Genomic DNA, 17188 nt, shown 5'->3' on the forward strand with positions numbered 1-17188 from the left:
CAATCAAGAAAATCATGACCTTTGTACAGAAACAAAACAACTTTACCTTGCCCTATTCTCTAAGCATATTAGAGAAGAAAATGAAGAATATGAATATGAAAAATAACATCGTAAAAACAGGGGCACCTGGCTGGCCCAGTCAGAAGGTCGTACAACTCTTGATCTCAGGCTGTAGGTTCAGGCCCCACACTGAATTTAGAGATTACTTAAAAATAAATTTCTTTTTAAAAAAAACGAACATTATAAAACAAACTAAACTCCATTCTAAACACACAGGAAAATGGGGCGCCTGGCTGGCTCAGTCAGTAGAGCATGCAGCTCTTGATCTTGGGGTTGTGGGTTCAAGCCCCATGCTGGGTATAGAAACTGCTTACATAAACTTTAAAAAAATAAATAAGTAAAAATAAATTTAAAAAACAAATAAATACACAGGAAGAAATGTTTATTATATACAATAATGCCTACTAAAAAAAATTTGTACCCTTTCTTGAAAATACCTAAAAAAACAATAAACTGGGGCACTCGGGTGGCTCAATCAGTTGAGTGTCCAACTTCGGCTTAGGTCTGATCTCGTGGTTCGTGAGTTCAAGCCCTGCACCAGGGTCTGCGCTGACAGCTTGCTCAGAGCCTGGACCCTACTTCAGATTCTGTGTCTCCTCTCTCTGCCCCTCCCCAGCTCACACTCTCTGTCTCTCAAAAATAAATAAATGTAAAAAAAAAAAAAAAAAAATTAAAAAAACAATAAATCTAACATGGTCATGGACTTAATTTATGCATCATCTAATTTATGTCTGAAAAGTATGATATATCAGAAATATTACAAAGGATGATCAAGAATTTTACATCAATAGATATGTCTGTTCTCTGCAGTATCTGGAAAGAGCCAGGCTTCAAAGTAGGGGAATGAGGTTATTCCTTAATATCCTGTTTGTCTAGGGGCACCCAGATGGCTCAGTCGGTTAAGCATCTGACTCTTGACCTTGGCTCAGGTCATGATTTCATGGTTCGTGAGTCAACTGCCACATCGGGCTCTGCATTGGTGCCGCAGAACCTGCTTGGGATTCTGTCTCTGCCCCTCCCCCACTTGCGTGCTCACTCACGAGCACTGTCTCTCTTTCAAAATAAATAAACTTAAAGGAAAAAAAAAGATCCTGTCTGTCCCTCTGATTCGGTCTCATAGCCATAAAAAGTACACTCATCTTCGCTCACCAAGATTAGACAATTCCATCTTCTTTTTAGACCAAGTATAATACTGCAAAAGCCCTTTATAGGCCTGAATAAGGTTGATTAACACTTCCTGGGACGATGACTTTTCACCGTATCTCCACGTCTCTGCACGACTGAGATTTCTGTTTGCATCCTCAAGCATTCCATGATGCAGAAGGTATAATGCATGTTGTAAGGAGATCTGCAACAATAAAAAGAAAAAGCCCACTGACAAACAGGTCATTAGATATCCGTTCATCCAAAACTGCAGTAAATATATATGCTGGGGCTAAATCCTTGGTAGTACATAGGTGATGTAACAATATTGTCTCTATCATCAAAAATGTCAATTTAGCAAAGAGGAAAGATACATGAAACAATTAACATTATGCAAATGGGAGCTAAATTATGTAAACTCACAAAAAGAAAGCAGTGTCATTTAGTGAAACAAACAGACGCTTTCAAGACAGATAGTCCTGGCTCAGATGCTACTTAAAGCTACGTAAACCTGAGTATGTTACTTGGCCTGAGTCTTACCTGTTATATGGAACAATTATTATTAACCCTTCAGAAGGATGTTATAAAGATTAAATGAGGTAATACCTGCATCCCACCTACTGCCTAGTTTGGTCCACAGCAGGTGATCAATACATTATTTTATAGATGTCATAGAAGCTCAGAGAAAACATCTTAAAAAGGACTACTGAAGAATGTCATTGGTTCAAATGGAAAAGTGAACACGTACTATAGAAGCAAGAAGAACAACTACACAAAGAATGAGCATCACAAGTAGGGAGGATATTAAAGAGGGGAATAACGGGAAGTACAGTTAGTCATGTGAGTAGAGTCAGAGTTCAAGGCCTTCGTCACAAACTACTTCAGTAATTTCTCAACTGGTCTCTCTGATCTTGTCCCTCTAAAACCTGCCTTCCATGGGGCTGCCAAAGAAACCCCATCTTGATACTCATTTGTGTGAAACCTTCAATGGCTCCCACTGCCTACAGAGGAAAAACTAAGCTCCCTGGGGATGGCACAGAGGACCCAACCGACTTCCCCTGGCTTCTACCCAAGTGACTTTTAGAGTAACTGAAGCACTGGATGCAGGGCTATCAAATTCTCATCAATCCCTGCCTTGCCCGCCCAGCTTTTCCTCTGATCTGCCCAGTGAACACCCACTTGTTTTTTCAGCCTCAGCTGAAGCATCACTTCTTTCCGTGACTCCCCTATGCATTTAATCCCAGCCCTCTCTGATTCCAGAGCTGACCATTCCCTCCTTCGTCTTCTCACTGTATCTTGCGTTTCTACTCTGGTACCCATAATTGATTCCACATACGTGCCCGTCTCCCTCTACTGCAAGGACTATGTCTAGCACATTATCTGGAAAATAGCAGAAAGTGTTTTACAAGAAATGTTTTACTGCCTATCTTAATTATCACCCTCGGACTCTGGAGTGTGAAATACGGTTCCTTTCAGGTTTCTTTACTTCAACTGAATAGATTCTATGGGCTTAAAAGAACCCAACCAATAATTTAGTTAAAATTCGACCCTCCCTCCCCAATCAAATGGCTAACCAGTGTCTTCCTGAAAGAAGAGAGGGGAGCACACACCAAGACAGGCCATTTCTTTTTCCAACCGTTCAGCTGGAAAGTTCTTCCTCAAGCAGAACCATAAGCTGCTTCTGTTTAAATTCTACCCGTAGCATACCTGGGCTACCAGAGAATAAGATCGCAAGAGAGCACCTGGCACATAAGGAGAAACTCCGGAAATTTTTTCTAATTAAGAAAAGAATCCTAAACTGGGAGAAATCTTTCTTCAAAATAAGAAAGCAGTGAGAATGTAAAATGGTGCAAAGTTAAATGTAGACTTGTATCTTTGTATATTTTATATTTGCTTACATACAGATTTACATACATTTTATACGTATAAAACGTGACCCAGCAATTCTACTCCTAGGTATATACCGAAAGGAATTCAAAACAGGAACTCAAAGAGATACTTGTACACAAATGTTCACCACCAACAACGGATGAATGTGTGAAAAAATGTGATAGGTACATACGATAGAATGCTAATGAGCCATAAAAAGCCATAAAAAGTTCTAATGCTTGCCACAACATAAATAAGTCTTGAAAACACGATGTTAAGTGAAATAAGCTAGACCCAAAAGAACCAATACTGTTTGATTCCACTTATGTAAAATACCTAGAATAGATCAGAGTGTCTGGTGGCTCAGTCAGTTAAGCATTCGGTTCTCAGTTTCAGCTCAGGTCACAGTCAAGTGGGATCAAATCCCCTGTAGGGCTCTGCCACTGACAGTACAGAGCCTGCTCGGGACTCTCTCTGTCCCTCCCCCAGTGGTGCACGGGCGTGCACTCTCTCAAAATAAATAAATAAACATTGAAAAAAATCCAGAATGTGTAAATCCATAGAACAGCAAACATATTAGAGGTTACCAGGGGCTGGGAAGAGAGAATGGGCAGTAATTCCTTAGCGGGCATAGAGTTCATGTTTGGGATGATGAAAAATGTAAACCACTGGCGATGGCTGTGCAACCCTGTGAATGTCATTAATGCTATTGAATTGTACACTTAAAATGGTTAAAATAACATATTTTACGGTCTATATACTTTACCACCATAAAAAAATTGGAAAATAGAAAAAGTAAAAACAAAACAAAAAAAGAACCACAGAGTAAATATTTTAGGTTTTGCAGGCCATATGGTCTGTCACAACTACTGAATGCTGTCATTTGTCACACTAAAAGCAGCTGTGGCAATGAAATGAATGGGTATGGCTGTGTTTCAAGAACTTTAGAGATACTGAAAAAAATTAAAAAGCAAAGCATTTTAAAACTTTATTGAAAAAGTACTCTTTTAGTTAAATGTATACCACAGACAGGGAAGTGTCTACCATTTTGGAAACATCACAATGTTTCTGGATGAGACTCAATGTTTTTGGATGAGGCTTTAATAAAAAAAAAATCTAGAAAGGGAGCTCTGCCTACACATTAGGACCATTAAAACATTTTTATGAATGTATCGGAGAGTTAATATGCTAAAATGTCCATACTACCCACAGCCATCTGTATTTTTTTTCCCTGCACATTCTATAATTTATTAATTTTTTATAATTTACATCCAAGTTAGCACATGGTGCAACAATGATTTCAGGAGTAAATTCCTTAAGCCCCTTACCCATTTAGCCCATCCCCCCTCCCACAACCCATCCAGCAACCCTCTGTTTGTTCTCTACATTTAAGAGTCAGAGCCATCTATAAATTCAATGTAATCCTATCAAAATTCCAGGGTCATTTTTCACAAAAGTAGAAAAAACAATCCTAAAATCTGTATGGAGTCACAAAAGACCCCAAATAGCCAAAGCAATCCTGAGAATGAACAATGCTGGGGCATCACACTTCCTGACTCAACTACATTATAAAGCTACAGTCATTAAAGCACGTGGTGCCTGCATAAAACAGGCACATAGACCAATGAACAGAATCAATAGCCCAGAAATAAAGCCACACATATATAATCAACCAGTTTTTGACAAGGAAGCCAAGAATACTCAATAAATAGAGAAGAGACAGTCTCTTCAATAAATGCTACTGGCAAAATTAGATACTCTCAAAATAATGAAATTCATCCTCTATTTTCTACTACTTACCAAAACTAACTCAAAATGAATTAAAGAACTTAACTACTCAGACACGAAACGATAAAACTCCAAGAAGAAAACGTAAGAAAAAAAAGGTCCTTGACACTGGTCTTGGCAATGATTTTTGTCACCAAAAGCACAAGCAACAAAAGCAAAAATGAACAAGTAGGACTATATTCACCTCAACTGCTTCTGGACAGCAAGAGCAACCATCAACAAAATGAAAATGCTATGGAATGGGAGAAAACATCTACAAGTCATGTATCTGACGAGGTTAATATCCAAAATAAATGAGGAACTCAGACAGTTCCATAGCAAAAACCCCAGCGGTGCCTGGCTTGCGTCTCTTGATCTCGGGGTCGAGTTTGAGCCCCACGTTGGGTGTAGAGATAACTTAAATAAATAGAACTTAAAAAATAAAAGAACATCTTTTTTTAAAAATCCAATGAAAAGAATGAGTAGAGTGGGAATGCAAACTGGTGCAGCCACTCTGGAAAACAGTATGGAGGTTCCTCAAAAAATTAAAAATAGAACTACCCTAAAACCCAGCAATTACACTACTAGGTATTTATCCAAGGGATACAGGTGTGCTGTTTTGAAGGGACACATGCACCCCAATGCTTATAGCAGCACTATCAACAATAGCCAAAGTATGGAAGAGCCCAAATGTCCATCGATGGATGAATGGATAAAAAAGATGTGGTATATACCTAAATGGAGTATTACTTGGCAATCAAAAAGAATGAAATCTTGCCATCTGCAACTACGTGGATGGAAGTGGAGGGTATTATGCTAAGTGAAATTAGTCAGAGAAAGACAAAAATCATATGACTTCACTCATATGTGGACTTTAAGAGACAAAACAGATGAATGTAAGGGAAGGGGACAAAAATAATATAAAAACAGGGAGGGGGACAAAACAGAAGAGACTCATAAATATGGAGAACAAACTGAGGGTTACAGGAGGGGTTGTGGGAGGGGAATGGGCTAAATGGGTAAGGGGCACTAAGGCAGCTACTCCTGAAATCATTGTTGCACTATACGCTAATTTGGATATAAATTAAAAAAAAAAAAAGAATGAGGAGAGAACTTGAACGGACATTTCTCCAAAGACATATTATTGGCCAACAAGCACATAAAAAGGTATCTGACATCACTAGCCATTAGGGAAATGCAAATCGAAACCAGAATGAGATATCATCTCACATCTATCAGAATGGCTATTATCAAAACAGGAGATACCAAATGCTGGCTAAGATGTGGAGAAAATGGAACCCTCACACACAGTTGGTGAGAATATAAATTAATACAGCCACTACAGAAAACAGTGTGCAGGCTTCTCAGAATACTAAAAGTAGAACTACATATCATTCAGCAATCCCACTTCTGGGTACATATCCAAAGGAAATGAAATCACTATCTTAAAGAGATATCTGTACTTCCATATTCATTGCAACATTATTCACAATAGCCAAGACATGAAAACAACCTAAGTGCCCATCTAATGGATGAACGCATAAAGAAAATGTCATATGTATCTACACACACATATACACAATGGAATATTACTTGATAATAAAGAAGGAAATTCTGTCATTTTGGCTAATGTGGATGGACCCTGAGGGCATTATGCTAAGTGAAGTCAGTCAGAGAAAGACAAATATTGTATGATCTCACCATCTACATGTGGAATCTAAAAACACTGCACTCACAGAAACAGGGAGTAGAATGGTGGTCGAGGGGGTGGAGGAAATGAAAGATGTAGATCAAAGGGTACAAACTTGGCGTTGTAAGATGAGTAAGTTCCAGGGATCTAATGTAGAGTATGGTAACTATAATCAATCACACTGGATTGTATACTTGAAAGTTGCTATGGGAGTAGAACTTTAATGTTCTCACCACAGCAACAACAACAAGGTGGCAGTGTGAGGGGAAGGATGCGTTAACTAACCTTACGCTGTAAACATTTCCCAATATACACGTGTACCGAATTATCACACCGTATGCCTTAGACTCACCCAATGTTATAGGTCGATTATACCGTAATAAAGCTGGGGGGGGGGGCACTTTCACATATTCAAATTCCCAATTTGTTTTAGCTGCTTCCTTTTTCTAAGAGCATGAATTCCTAGAGAACCCAAATGAATTAAGCAAAGAGGTTAGAATTTGGTCCAACGTCATAATAAGGCTTAAGTGCCATCTCTTAAGGACCGGTCCTGGCAGCAGGAGATAAACAAAGACAAGGTATTTTGCCTCAGAGAACAAGGCAGGCAGCAGGAAATGGAGGAATAAATGGTTTTCACAATACTACTTCCTTTCAGGCTCTTGTATTTATCCTCTTACCCTTTTTCCATGCCTTTTACATCATTACCTACCTCATCACTGAGAAGATTTTTTTTTTAAGAACGAGCACTGTCAATGTCAATTCACAAATCCTGCATTCTCTCACCTTTAAGTAATTCATGACACCCATGTTTTTCATCCTGTCAGCAAAGGTATTAAAAGTCTCCATGTTGCTTTTGGGATGATAAAATAGAATTTCACTTCCGAGCTTCCAAATAATCTGTCAAAACAGAAATTACTAATAAAAATGTAAAATCCTTCCCTTAACCAATTTCTGCCTAAGGACCCTATCTTTTTTTCTGCTTACAACCCATAATTCATTTTCCTAGATACTACTATCAACATTTTACTATACTTCATTTCACCCAGTAAAACTAATTATATCTCATGCGATAAAGTTTTTCCATCCATTAAATAAAAATACCAGATGGCTGTAATAGTGCCATTTTAAAGTTAGTAGTCTAAAGAAGGTAAGCAGCTCAGACCCATATTGAAAACAGAATTTCTAACTGGCATAGGGGCAAGAATGTTAAAGTCAGAAAACTTAGTTTCTGTTAACCCTGGCCTTTTCACCATTCTTGGTCTCATCTGCAATATGAGGGCAATGAACTAGATGTTTCCTGAGATCTATAAAGCCCTACAACTACTGACTACATTTAATCTATATTTAGAACTCCAACTTAAAATTTTTCATCAGCTACAGTCAAATTTTAATGATTATTTTCTCCCCAGAGCACCAAAACTTTGGTAACAGAACCTGGAGCGCTTCTTGGAGTAAATCTCTATTTCTCTTACCCAATTAAAATATTTCATTACTGATTAAAAAAAAAATTTTTTTAATGTTTGTTTTTGAGAGAGAAAGAGAGAAAGAGAGAGAGAGAGAGAGGGAGAGAGAGAGAAAGTGTATGGAGGAAGTAGGGGCAGAGAGAGACAGAGACACAGAATCCAAAGCAGGCTCCAGGCTCTGAGCTGTCAGCACAGAGCCCGATGCGGGGCTTGAACTCACCAACCATGAGATCATGACCTGAGCCGAAGCCAGATGGTTAACCAACTGAGCCACCCAGGCACCCCTATTTCATTACTGATCTTAAAATAAATTTAAGAGAATTTTAAATCAGTTCTGTGGATATACATATTGGTTGTTTGGTATAATCCTAATACCTTTCCAACTCAGAAAGAGAAATCAAGATTTCCTTTGTAGAAAAACCAAATTGTAGTATTTTGGAGCTTATAGAAAACTTGTAGACTGTAACAGTTGTTCTTAGACCCAGTTGTGTATAAGAATTACCTGGGACACCTTTTAAAAATAAATATTCTAGGGATTCAGAGTCTGATCAGTATAGGGTAGAGCACAAGAATCTGTATTCTCAACAAAAGCCCTAGATAATTCAAAAAGCAGCAGACAAGTGTCTGGAAACCACTGATTCAAATCCTTCATTTTATAATACAAATTCTGGACAAAAAGAACCTATAACTTGTCCAATGTTTTATAGATGAACATAGCTTTGTCCATAAACTAAATTTTCAACCAATAGGTTTTTTTCTCTCAGATTTTTTTTGGGCTTTATTAAATATCTACCCGATGCGATGGTTACTATATTAGTAAGAGCTATCTGAGAGCTTCATGTGAAGTTATTTATGGATAAACTATATTTTACTGAACAAATTTAAAAGTATATGCCAGGCCCTGTTCTAGATCCCTCTGCTCAGGAAATTTACATTCTATTGTAGAGAGACAGACAATAACCCAGAAAGAGAATTAAATCAGCAAGTATGGTGGGAGAAGAATGGAGCACACTACGGGGGTCAGGAGTGACAGCTGGAAAGCGGAGGGGGCGGTATGGAGTTGCATTTTAAACAGTCACGGTAGGACTCACTGAAAATGAGACTTGACAGATGGCTATAGTGATATCTGAAGAAGGACCTTTTCAAGTAAAAGGAATAGGTACAGCAAAGGCAATCAGGCAAAAGTGCACATGGTCTGTTCAAGCAAGAACCAGGAGATTAGGGAGGCTGGAAGAAGAAAAAAAAACAGTATTTGAGTAATAGGAAATGAGATCAGAAAGGTCAAGGGGGAAAGGGAATGAGCAGATCATACAGAACTTGCAGGCAATCGTTAGGACTTTGGCTTTTACTGAGTGAAATGGGAAGCCATTACAGAGTTTAGCAGAGAAGTGACATGATCGATCCTGTGTTTTAAAAGGATCATGCTGCAGGGGCGCCTGGGTGCCTCAGTCGGTTAAGCGTCTGACTTTAGCTCAGGTCATGATCTTGCAGTTCGTGGATTCGAGCCCCGCGTCGGGCTCTGTGCTGACAGCTCAGAGCCTGGAGCCTGCTTCAGATTATGTGTCTCTGTCACTCTCTACTCCTCTCCCTCCCACTCACTCACTCTCTCTCTCTCTCAAAAATAAACATTAAAAAAAAAAAAATTAAAAAGATCATGCTGCATCATTAGTCACTAGGGAAATACAAATCAAAACCACAACAGGCTACCACCTCACAACCACTAAGGCAGCTACAATCAGAAAGACAGACAATAACAAAACCTGGCAAGGATGCAGAGAAATTGGAACCTCATAGATTACTGGTGGTGACGTAAAATGGTGCAGGTACTTTGGAAAACAGTCTGGTAGTTCCTCAAGAGGCCAAACACAGTTACTGTATGACCCAACACTCTGTTCCTTGGTACATACCCAAGAGAGATTTCCACAAACATCCCTAACAAAAACGTGAATGTTCATAGCAGCGTCACTCATAATAACTAAAAAGTGCAAATAATGCCCATGTCTAACAACAGACGAAGGCACACATAGAACAGGATGGAATGTCACCTTCTAATACAAAGGAAAGAAGTACTAATAAAAACTGCAACAAGAATAAATGCGAAAACACATTCAGTGAAAGAAGTCATGCACAAAGACCTTATATCATAAAATCCACTTCTCTGAAATGTCCGGAAACGGAAAGTAGATGAGTGGTTGCCAGGGGCTGGGGACTGGGGGAAGGAGGGACAGGGCAGAGAGTGACTATGAGTGTATTCTTTTGGGGGTGGGGGAGGAAAATGTTCAAAATTTAGATTGTGGTAATGGCTGCATATCTCTGCAAATATATGAAAAAACATTGAATTGTGCCATTTAAATGTGGGAACTGTATGGTGGTTTATTTATAAGACTATTTTTTAAAAAGGATAACCCTGGTCGCTCGCTATGCTGAAAAGAGACAAGGGGGTGCCGGAGGGCAAGCAGTCATCTACGGGAGATGACAGTGGTTTGGGTTGACGTGCAGTCACGCAGCTGGCGAGAAGTATTCAGACCGAATTCTGAAGGAGAGCCAACAGGATATGGGGTATGAAAGAAAGGGAACTTCAGAGTAGGGCCCCAGCGATTAGATACTTAAAAAACCATCATCTGAGATGAGGAAAATTAGGTTTGATGGTGAAGATCAGAAGGTCCACTTTAGGTACGCTGGTGTGATACGACTGTTAGACACCCTAGTGCTGATGCGGAACAGACAGCTGGACAGAGGAACGTGGGCTTGGAGAGATGTCAGGGCCACAGATACACAACTGGGAATCGTCCGGCATACAGACCAGATTTAAGGCCATTTAAGAAGAGGACTAAGGACTGAGTTCTGGGGAACTCCCAAGTCAAAAGGCCAGGGAGCAGACGAGTAATCACAGGAGGCTGAGGAAGGCCAGTGAGGCAAGAGAGAAAAGTGAGAAACAGTGTCCTGGAAGCCAGATGAAGAAAGCTTATCACAACACAGGAGGCAGCGATCTACTGTCTTCAATACTGCTGACAGGTCAAGTTACTCGAGCACTGAGAACTGGGCACCAGATTTAGCAACCTGGAGATCACTGCTGACCCTGACAAAGCAACTTGGTAGAAACGGTGATGCTGGTGGGCAGAGGGGCCTAACTGGAGAAGGTTTGGAGAGAACAAGTATGCACAACCTTTCAAGGAGTTTGGCTGAAAGCGGAAGTGGAAAAATGGCACACATCTGTGGAGAAAATAGGGGTCAAGAGATGATTTTAAGACGCAAGAAACAACACATTGGTATGATGATAGGAAACATCCTATGGAGAGGGAAAAATAACACATGGAAAGGAGGGAGAATTACTAGAAGGAAGGAATGAATAGTGGGGAATCTGAGAATTCAGAGTTCAAAATATTTTTAGTTTCCTTCAAAATCCTAATAAGTAGCCCTTCCTGGGTGGCTCAGTAGGTTAAGCGTCCGACTTCGGCTCGGGTCATGATCTCACGGTTCGTGAGTTTGACCCGAGTTGGGCTTTGCACTGACAGTGTGGAGCCTGCTTGGGATTCTCTCTCTGCCCCTCCTCCCTCTCCCCCTCCCTCTCCCTCTCCCTCTCCCTCTCCCTCTCCCCCTCCCTCTCCCCCTCCCTCTCCCTCTCCCTCTCTCTCTCCCTCTCTCTCTCTCAAAATAAATAAACTTAAGAGATAAAATAAAATCCTAACAAGTAAAAAGATGTGCAAGAAAAAATGTCCCAGTATAAATTCTCCACCCAAAACCACTTTCAGTAGCTTTTAGAAAAATCAATTTGCAATCCTTGCAAAAGCTATTCTGGGTGGCGCTCAAGGGGCAGAAACTCTCTCGGGTAGCTGTAATCTCCTCCCACAGGCTCACACTTCACTTACCTCGGGTGCAGCCTGCCTCTTGTGGCTGTCTGAATCTTCCAGGATCTGGAAGTAACTGTGCATGTACCCCGCAGCCTGTGGCCACTGGTGCTTCAGCAAAGCTTCTTGGATACGATTCAAACAAGCACTGGTTGTCTGAGCAAAATCCTTCTCCTTTTTTCCTCCAGTTTCTACAGATTAAAAAGAAGTCTTTACCCACAGTGATCCCAATTCAAGTTTTAAAAAAGTCCTTTCTGATAAGCAGAAATTTTAACAAGCAGGACAGTAAATATTACTCAACCCAGCCCGGCCCTAATATCAAAGCTAGCTTCCCTTGAAACAAACTCTCGCACGCTATTTTTACTAGTCTCAGCAAATGGAAAAGAAAAACCTGACTTGATGTTCATGGGCTACCGGGGTACCAGAGCTTCCAGATCAGATCCAATCATCCTTTCATTTTGCACCAAACAATCTGGGCCCCAAAAGCAAGTCCCAAGTATTTAGAATGGGTAAAAATCATTAGGGTTATCCTAGACAAGCATGTCCTGTATTAACTACCAGTATTCTGAAAACTCTAAGAGGTGGGCTTTCATTATTCAAGGACCGAGTTCCAGTAACTCAATGACATTAAACACCAATGAGATTTAACAGCTGAAGACATTAGCGTTTATATCTCTAAAGGATCAACAATCCTCACCTTAAGAACATCTGGGCTTAGTTACAACTGTGTTTTAATGTTTATTTTGGAGAGAGAGAGAGAGAGGGAGAGGGAAAGAGAGGGAGAGAGAGAGCGAGCTAGCACACGCACGTGTGAGTGGGGCAGAGGCAGACAGAGAGAGATACAGAATCCCAAGCAGGCTCCAGGCTCCAAGCTGTCAGCATAGAACCCAATGTGACGCTCAAACCCACAAACCGTGAGATCACGACCTGAGCTCAAGTCAGAGCTTAATCGACTGAGCCACCCAGGCACCCCACAACCCTGTTTTAGGAGTAACGTGTGGCATACTGACACCTCCTCTTTCCTTCCCACACCACCACAGGACCCCGCTAGGTCAGTGGTCCTCCCGCGGGGTACCCTGACCCCCGGGAATAGAGAGAGACTTACAGGTACTGGGCAAAGACAGTTTCAGAGCAATTGACTTGCAGATCTTCAACTTCCTCACATACTCACTCGTGCCTAAAATTAATCTCCTAGAGAACCATGCTACAGTCAAGGGTTCACAATCAAAATCAATATATATTACCTGAAGGTGAAAACGTAGGTGTAACTATTGGGACAGTGACTGACTCTAACAAACCCTTTGGCAAGTCAGGTGATTTCCAAGTCTTTGCTTATCAAAAGCGTGGAAGGACTTAAGAATTCTTTATAACAGATCACTACGCAATTTTGTCATGAGTAATTCAAGAATTCAAAGACCTGATACATTGCTACAATTACACTCTATCCAATGCCATCTACTTACTCATGTAACTAAGGTTTCTCAGAATTACGTCAATGAAAACAAAATAGAACTGAAGCTAAATCTTTTCTCATTCCAGAAATACATGCCACTCTTTCACGGATATATCAAATCATTGGAAAAAAGTGATAACCTTATTTACTTTATTGAAATAAAGAAGTCATGGGGCACCTGGGTGGCTCAGTCGGTTGAGCGACCGACTTCAGCTCAGGTCATGATCTCACGGTTTGTGAGTTCGAGCCCCGTGTCAGGCTCTGTTCTGACAGCTCAGAGCCTGGAGGCTGCTTCGGACTCTGTGTCTCCCTCTCTCTCTGCCCCTCCCCCACTCATGCTCTGTCTCTCTCTCTTTCTCTCTGTGAAAAATAAACATTTAAAAAAAAAAAGAAAAGTCATAAAAATTTACTTTTAATTAAATTTTAACACAACTTTTTAAGTTTTTTTTAATGTTTAGTTTTGAGAGAGACAGAGACAGCACATGAGCAGGGGAGGAGCAGAGAGAAAGGAAGACACAGAACCTGAAGCAGGCTCCAGGCTCTGAGCTGTCAGCACAGAACCCAATGCGGGGCTCGAACCCACGAACCGTGAGACCATGACCTGAGCCGAAATAGGACGCTTAACCAACTGAGCCATCCAGGTGCCCCTAAATTTTAACACAACTTTTAATACTTATGTTGTTAGCATTAGTTTTGTAAAACCATAAATTATGATGTCTCACTCCAGACAAAATCTTAGTACCTAAAGTCCTATAGGATATTAACAAAAAATAATTAAATGTAGATACACAGTTTTATTGTAAAAACAAAAGTATGAAAGGAAAACAAACAGTATAAAATCTTCATCAATTAAAATCTTTTTCAGGGTACCAGGGTGGCTCAGTTGGTGGAGTGTCTGACTTTGGCTCAGACCATGATCTCACAGTTCCTGAGTTCAAACCCCACGTCAGGCTTGCTGCTGTCAGTGCACAGCCCAGAGGGGATCCTCTGTCCCCTTCTCTCTGCCCCTCCCTAGCTTGTGCTTTCTCAAAAATAAACATTAAAAAATTTTTTTCATAAATATTTTTATTTTTTTTTATTTACTTATTTATTTTTTTTAACATTTATTTATTTTTGGGACAGAGAGAGACAGAGCATGAACGGGGGAGGGGCAGAGAGAGAGGGAGACACAGAAGCGGAAACAGGCTCCAGGCTCTGAGCCATCAGCCCAGAGCCCGACGCGGGGCTCGAACTCACGGACCGCGAGATCGTGACCTGGCTGAAGTCGGAGGCTTAACCGACTGCGCCACCCAGGCGCCCCTCATATATATTTTTAAATGGATGGTGAAAGGCATCACATTCCTATGCTGCTTAGATTCCACTGGATATATTTGTAAAAGTAGTAAACTTAATTTCATTTAAAAATGCCAAAATATGTTGGAAATTAGATCTTTTGCAACTATTCAGCTTACAATAAACACACTTTTTAGATGACACTTTAAAACCATGCAAGGCAGTACATAATTGAAAAGAAAAAAAAAAGGTACTCAAACAAAACAGGTTTCAACACAACGGCTCTACACTAGGGTTTCTCAAACTTTTTAAAAATACTTACAAATCTCGTGGAGATCCTACTGCTTGCTATTCAGTGTGGTCCTGGAAACAAAAGCCTTAGCATCACCAGGGAACTTAACAGAATGCCCCACCCAGCTCTCTGAATAAGAAGCTGCATTTAGCAAGATCCAAGCAGCAGCTGGTCTGGGAAACTGACAAAACACCTCTTCCCTAAAACCTCATTTATTTACCTAAAGGAGGACTGACCTCAGGCCAACCCCTCAAGTTTTCACTACTCAGCCTGGAAGTCGGGACTTTAGACTACTGTCCTTAAATTCTTGGAAAATTCCCCTTCTGTCTTGCAATTCAGCCTAGTTACCTCAGGAATACCTCTCATTTCATTCTTTTACGAGCAAAAGATCATCCTATTTGTTGCTGATACACTTTCAAAAATAACTGCCTAGGAAAAGAAATTTTGACATGAAATGAGCTACAATAGAGAACCAGCACCATCAGCCTATCTCTACTGCCCTTGAAAGAATCTGGAAACTTGTCGGTCAACAAATATTTTTTGAGCACTATTTTGTGCCAAGTACTACTCTAGGTACTCGACACAGTTTTTTTGTTTGTTTTCTAAAATTTTATTTTTAAGTAATCTCTACACCCAGCGTGGGGCTCGAACGTACAACCCTGAGAGCAAGAGTTGCACACTTCACCAACAGACAGCCAGGTGTCGCGTAACATATAGTTTTAATTCAGATTGGCCTCTGCCTTCAAAGTTTTTATTCTAAAGGGCATACCCTTCAGAACGCCAATAGATATTTACTAGAATAAAAAAATTAATAATTGTTGGGCAATTTTGTTTTCCTAGTATGGTCATTTATCACTACAATGTCAATATTACCTGAAACTATTGTTCACTGCAGGCATAAAGTATTTTGGGTTTAACAGGCTATTCATAACTTCTAAAACATTTCTAAGCATGTAAATTCTGGTGTTAAACCTGTCTGTTTTCAGACTGACTCCAGTTCTCTATACAACCCTGATGACAAAAACTTGCCCAAGTATATCTTAACCAGCAGGAACTTGAGATTACTAGTTCCCTATCAGGCGGGGAAGTAGCATTCACTCTTAAGTACCAACCATTCAAAGCTAGCTTAAACCATGTACAGTCATTAGCAAAATTAAAATGAGAAGAGAGGAAAGAAACTATTATTTTTTCCAACATTCACTATGTATGAGGCGCTGCACTAAGCACTTTACATATAATACCTCATTAATAAAATTATATTTCGGTTATCAAAAGTATAAGCTTTGAGATCAGATAGACCTGGTTTAACTCCTGATACCAACATCTAGAGTTTAACTTCTTCAAGATTCATTTCCCTCAACTCTAAAACGCCCAGCAAATGGATTTACTGAGGATTAATTTACTGAGATAACTAAATGAGATAATATTAAAACTAAAAGATAAAGAAACGGGAGCAAATTCTAGGAGCCAAAGAATCTCAGTCAAGGGGAAAGATGGCTAGTCTACGAGAGATGTTTTGAGGGTACTAAGTGCCAGTTCTGATATATTCCCAGAAGTACACCATCCAACAGGTCAATAATATACACATAACTGCTTCTTTTATATATTCTTACAGGGAATATACTCCACAGAAACATTCGCTTATATTTATAGAGAGAAAAGTTCTTTTTTTGGAACCTATTATAGACCAATCATATTAGGAATAATTTCAATGCAAAACAACAGAAATTTCTTAAAAACACTTCCTACATAGGTACTCCTCACTGCCAGTGACCATATATTATTCATCTATGTATCCCAATATTTAGCCAGTGCCAGGCTTCTAAGTGACTAATAAGCATTACTGGGGGGGGGGGGGGGGGGGGGGGGGGAAGGAATCTACCATAATACAGATTATCTGTTATGTTATTAGTTCAAAGGAGAAGTAGGAAAGGGATCTCTGTTTTAAACGATCATTTTGCTTACGGCCTCAAAACCCAAATAGAGGCACATCTTGCAACTGAACTTACTTACTAATTTTGTGTCCATACTGAATCTTACCATCTCCTTGCATTAAAGTTAAAATGGCTAGATGTTATTTTACTTACCCACAGTGTCTATATGCTTTTGGAGCCAAGGAAAATACATTCCTGTACCAGACAATACACATGATTCCTCCTGGTCATCCTCTGTCTTGGACCTTATCAATTCTTCACTGAAATCACTCATACCTGTTCCAAACTGAGAATATCAGTTACCATCTGTACATCTCATTTCCCGGCCTTCTTAGTTATATAAAAAAAACTGCTACCTTTTAATCTAATAGATAATATGTGATCAGCAAAATTCATT

General features: G+C 39.9%; 1 protein-coding gene across 7 annotated transcripts in view; it reads right to left on the bottom strand.

Annotated features, from left to right (window-relative positions):
- TAF1A (TATA-box binding protein associated factor, RNA polymerase I subunit A) overlaps positions 1-17188 on the bottom strand; it is a 47074-nt gene that overhangs the window by 28469 nt on the left and 1417 nt on the right. For 4 of the 7 annotated variants that reach the window (XM_019822238.3, XM_003999519.6, XM_045048563.1 and 1 more), the window contains exons 2-5: positions 16945-17077; positions 11862-12031; positions 7313-7426; positions 1210-1408 (exon numbers count right to left, since the gene is read on the bottom strand). In XM_019822238.3, coding sequence (XP_019677797.2) covers positions 1210-1408; positions 7313-7426; positions 11862-12031; positions 16945-17077 — 616 coding nt within the window. Of the gene's footprint in view, positions 1-1209; positions 1409-7312; positions 7445-11861; positions 12032-14887; positions 14929-16944; positions 17079-17188 lie in introns of those variants that run through there. The other 3 variants (XM_045048564.1, XM_045048565.1, XM_019822237.3) reach the window with 3 other exon arrangements.

Source organism: Felis catus, chromosome F1, assembly GCF_018350175.1.
Source record: "Felis catus isolate Fca126 chromosome F1, F.catus_Fca126_mat1.0, whole genome shotgun sequence".
In the NCBI taxonomy this organism is placed as follows: domain Eukaryota; kingdom Metazoa; phylum Chordata; class Mammalia; order Carnivora; family Felidae; genus Felis; species Felis catus.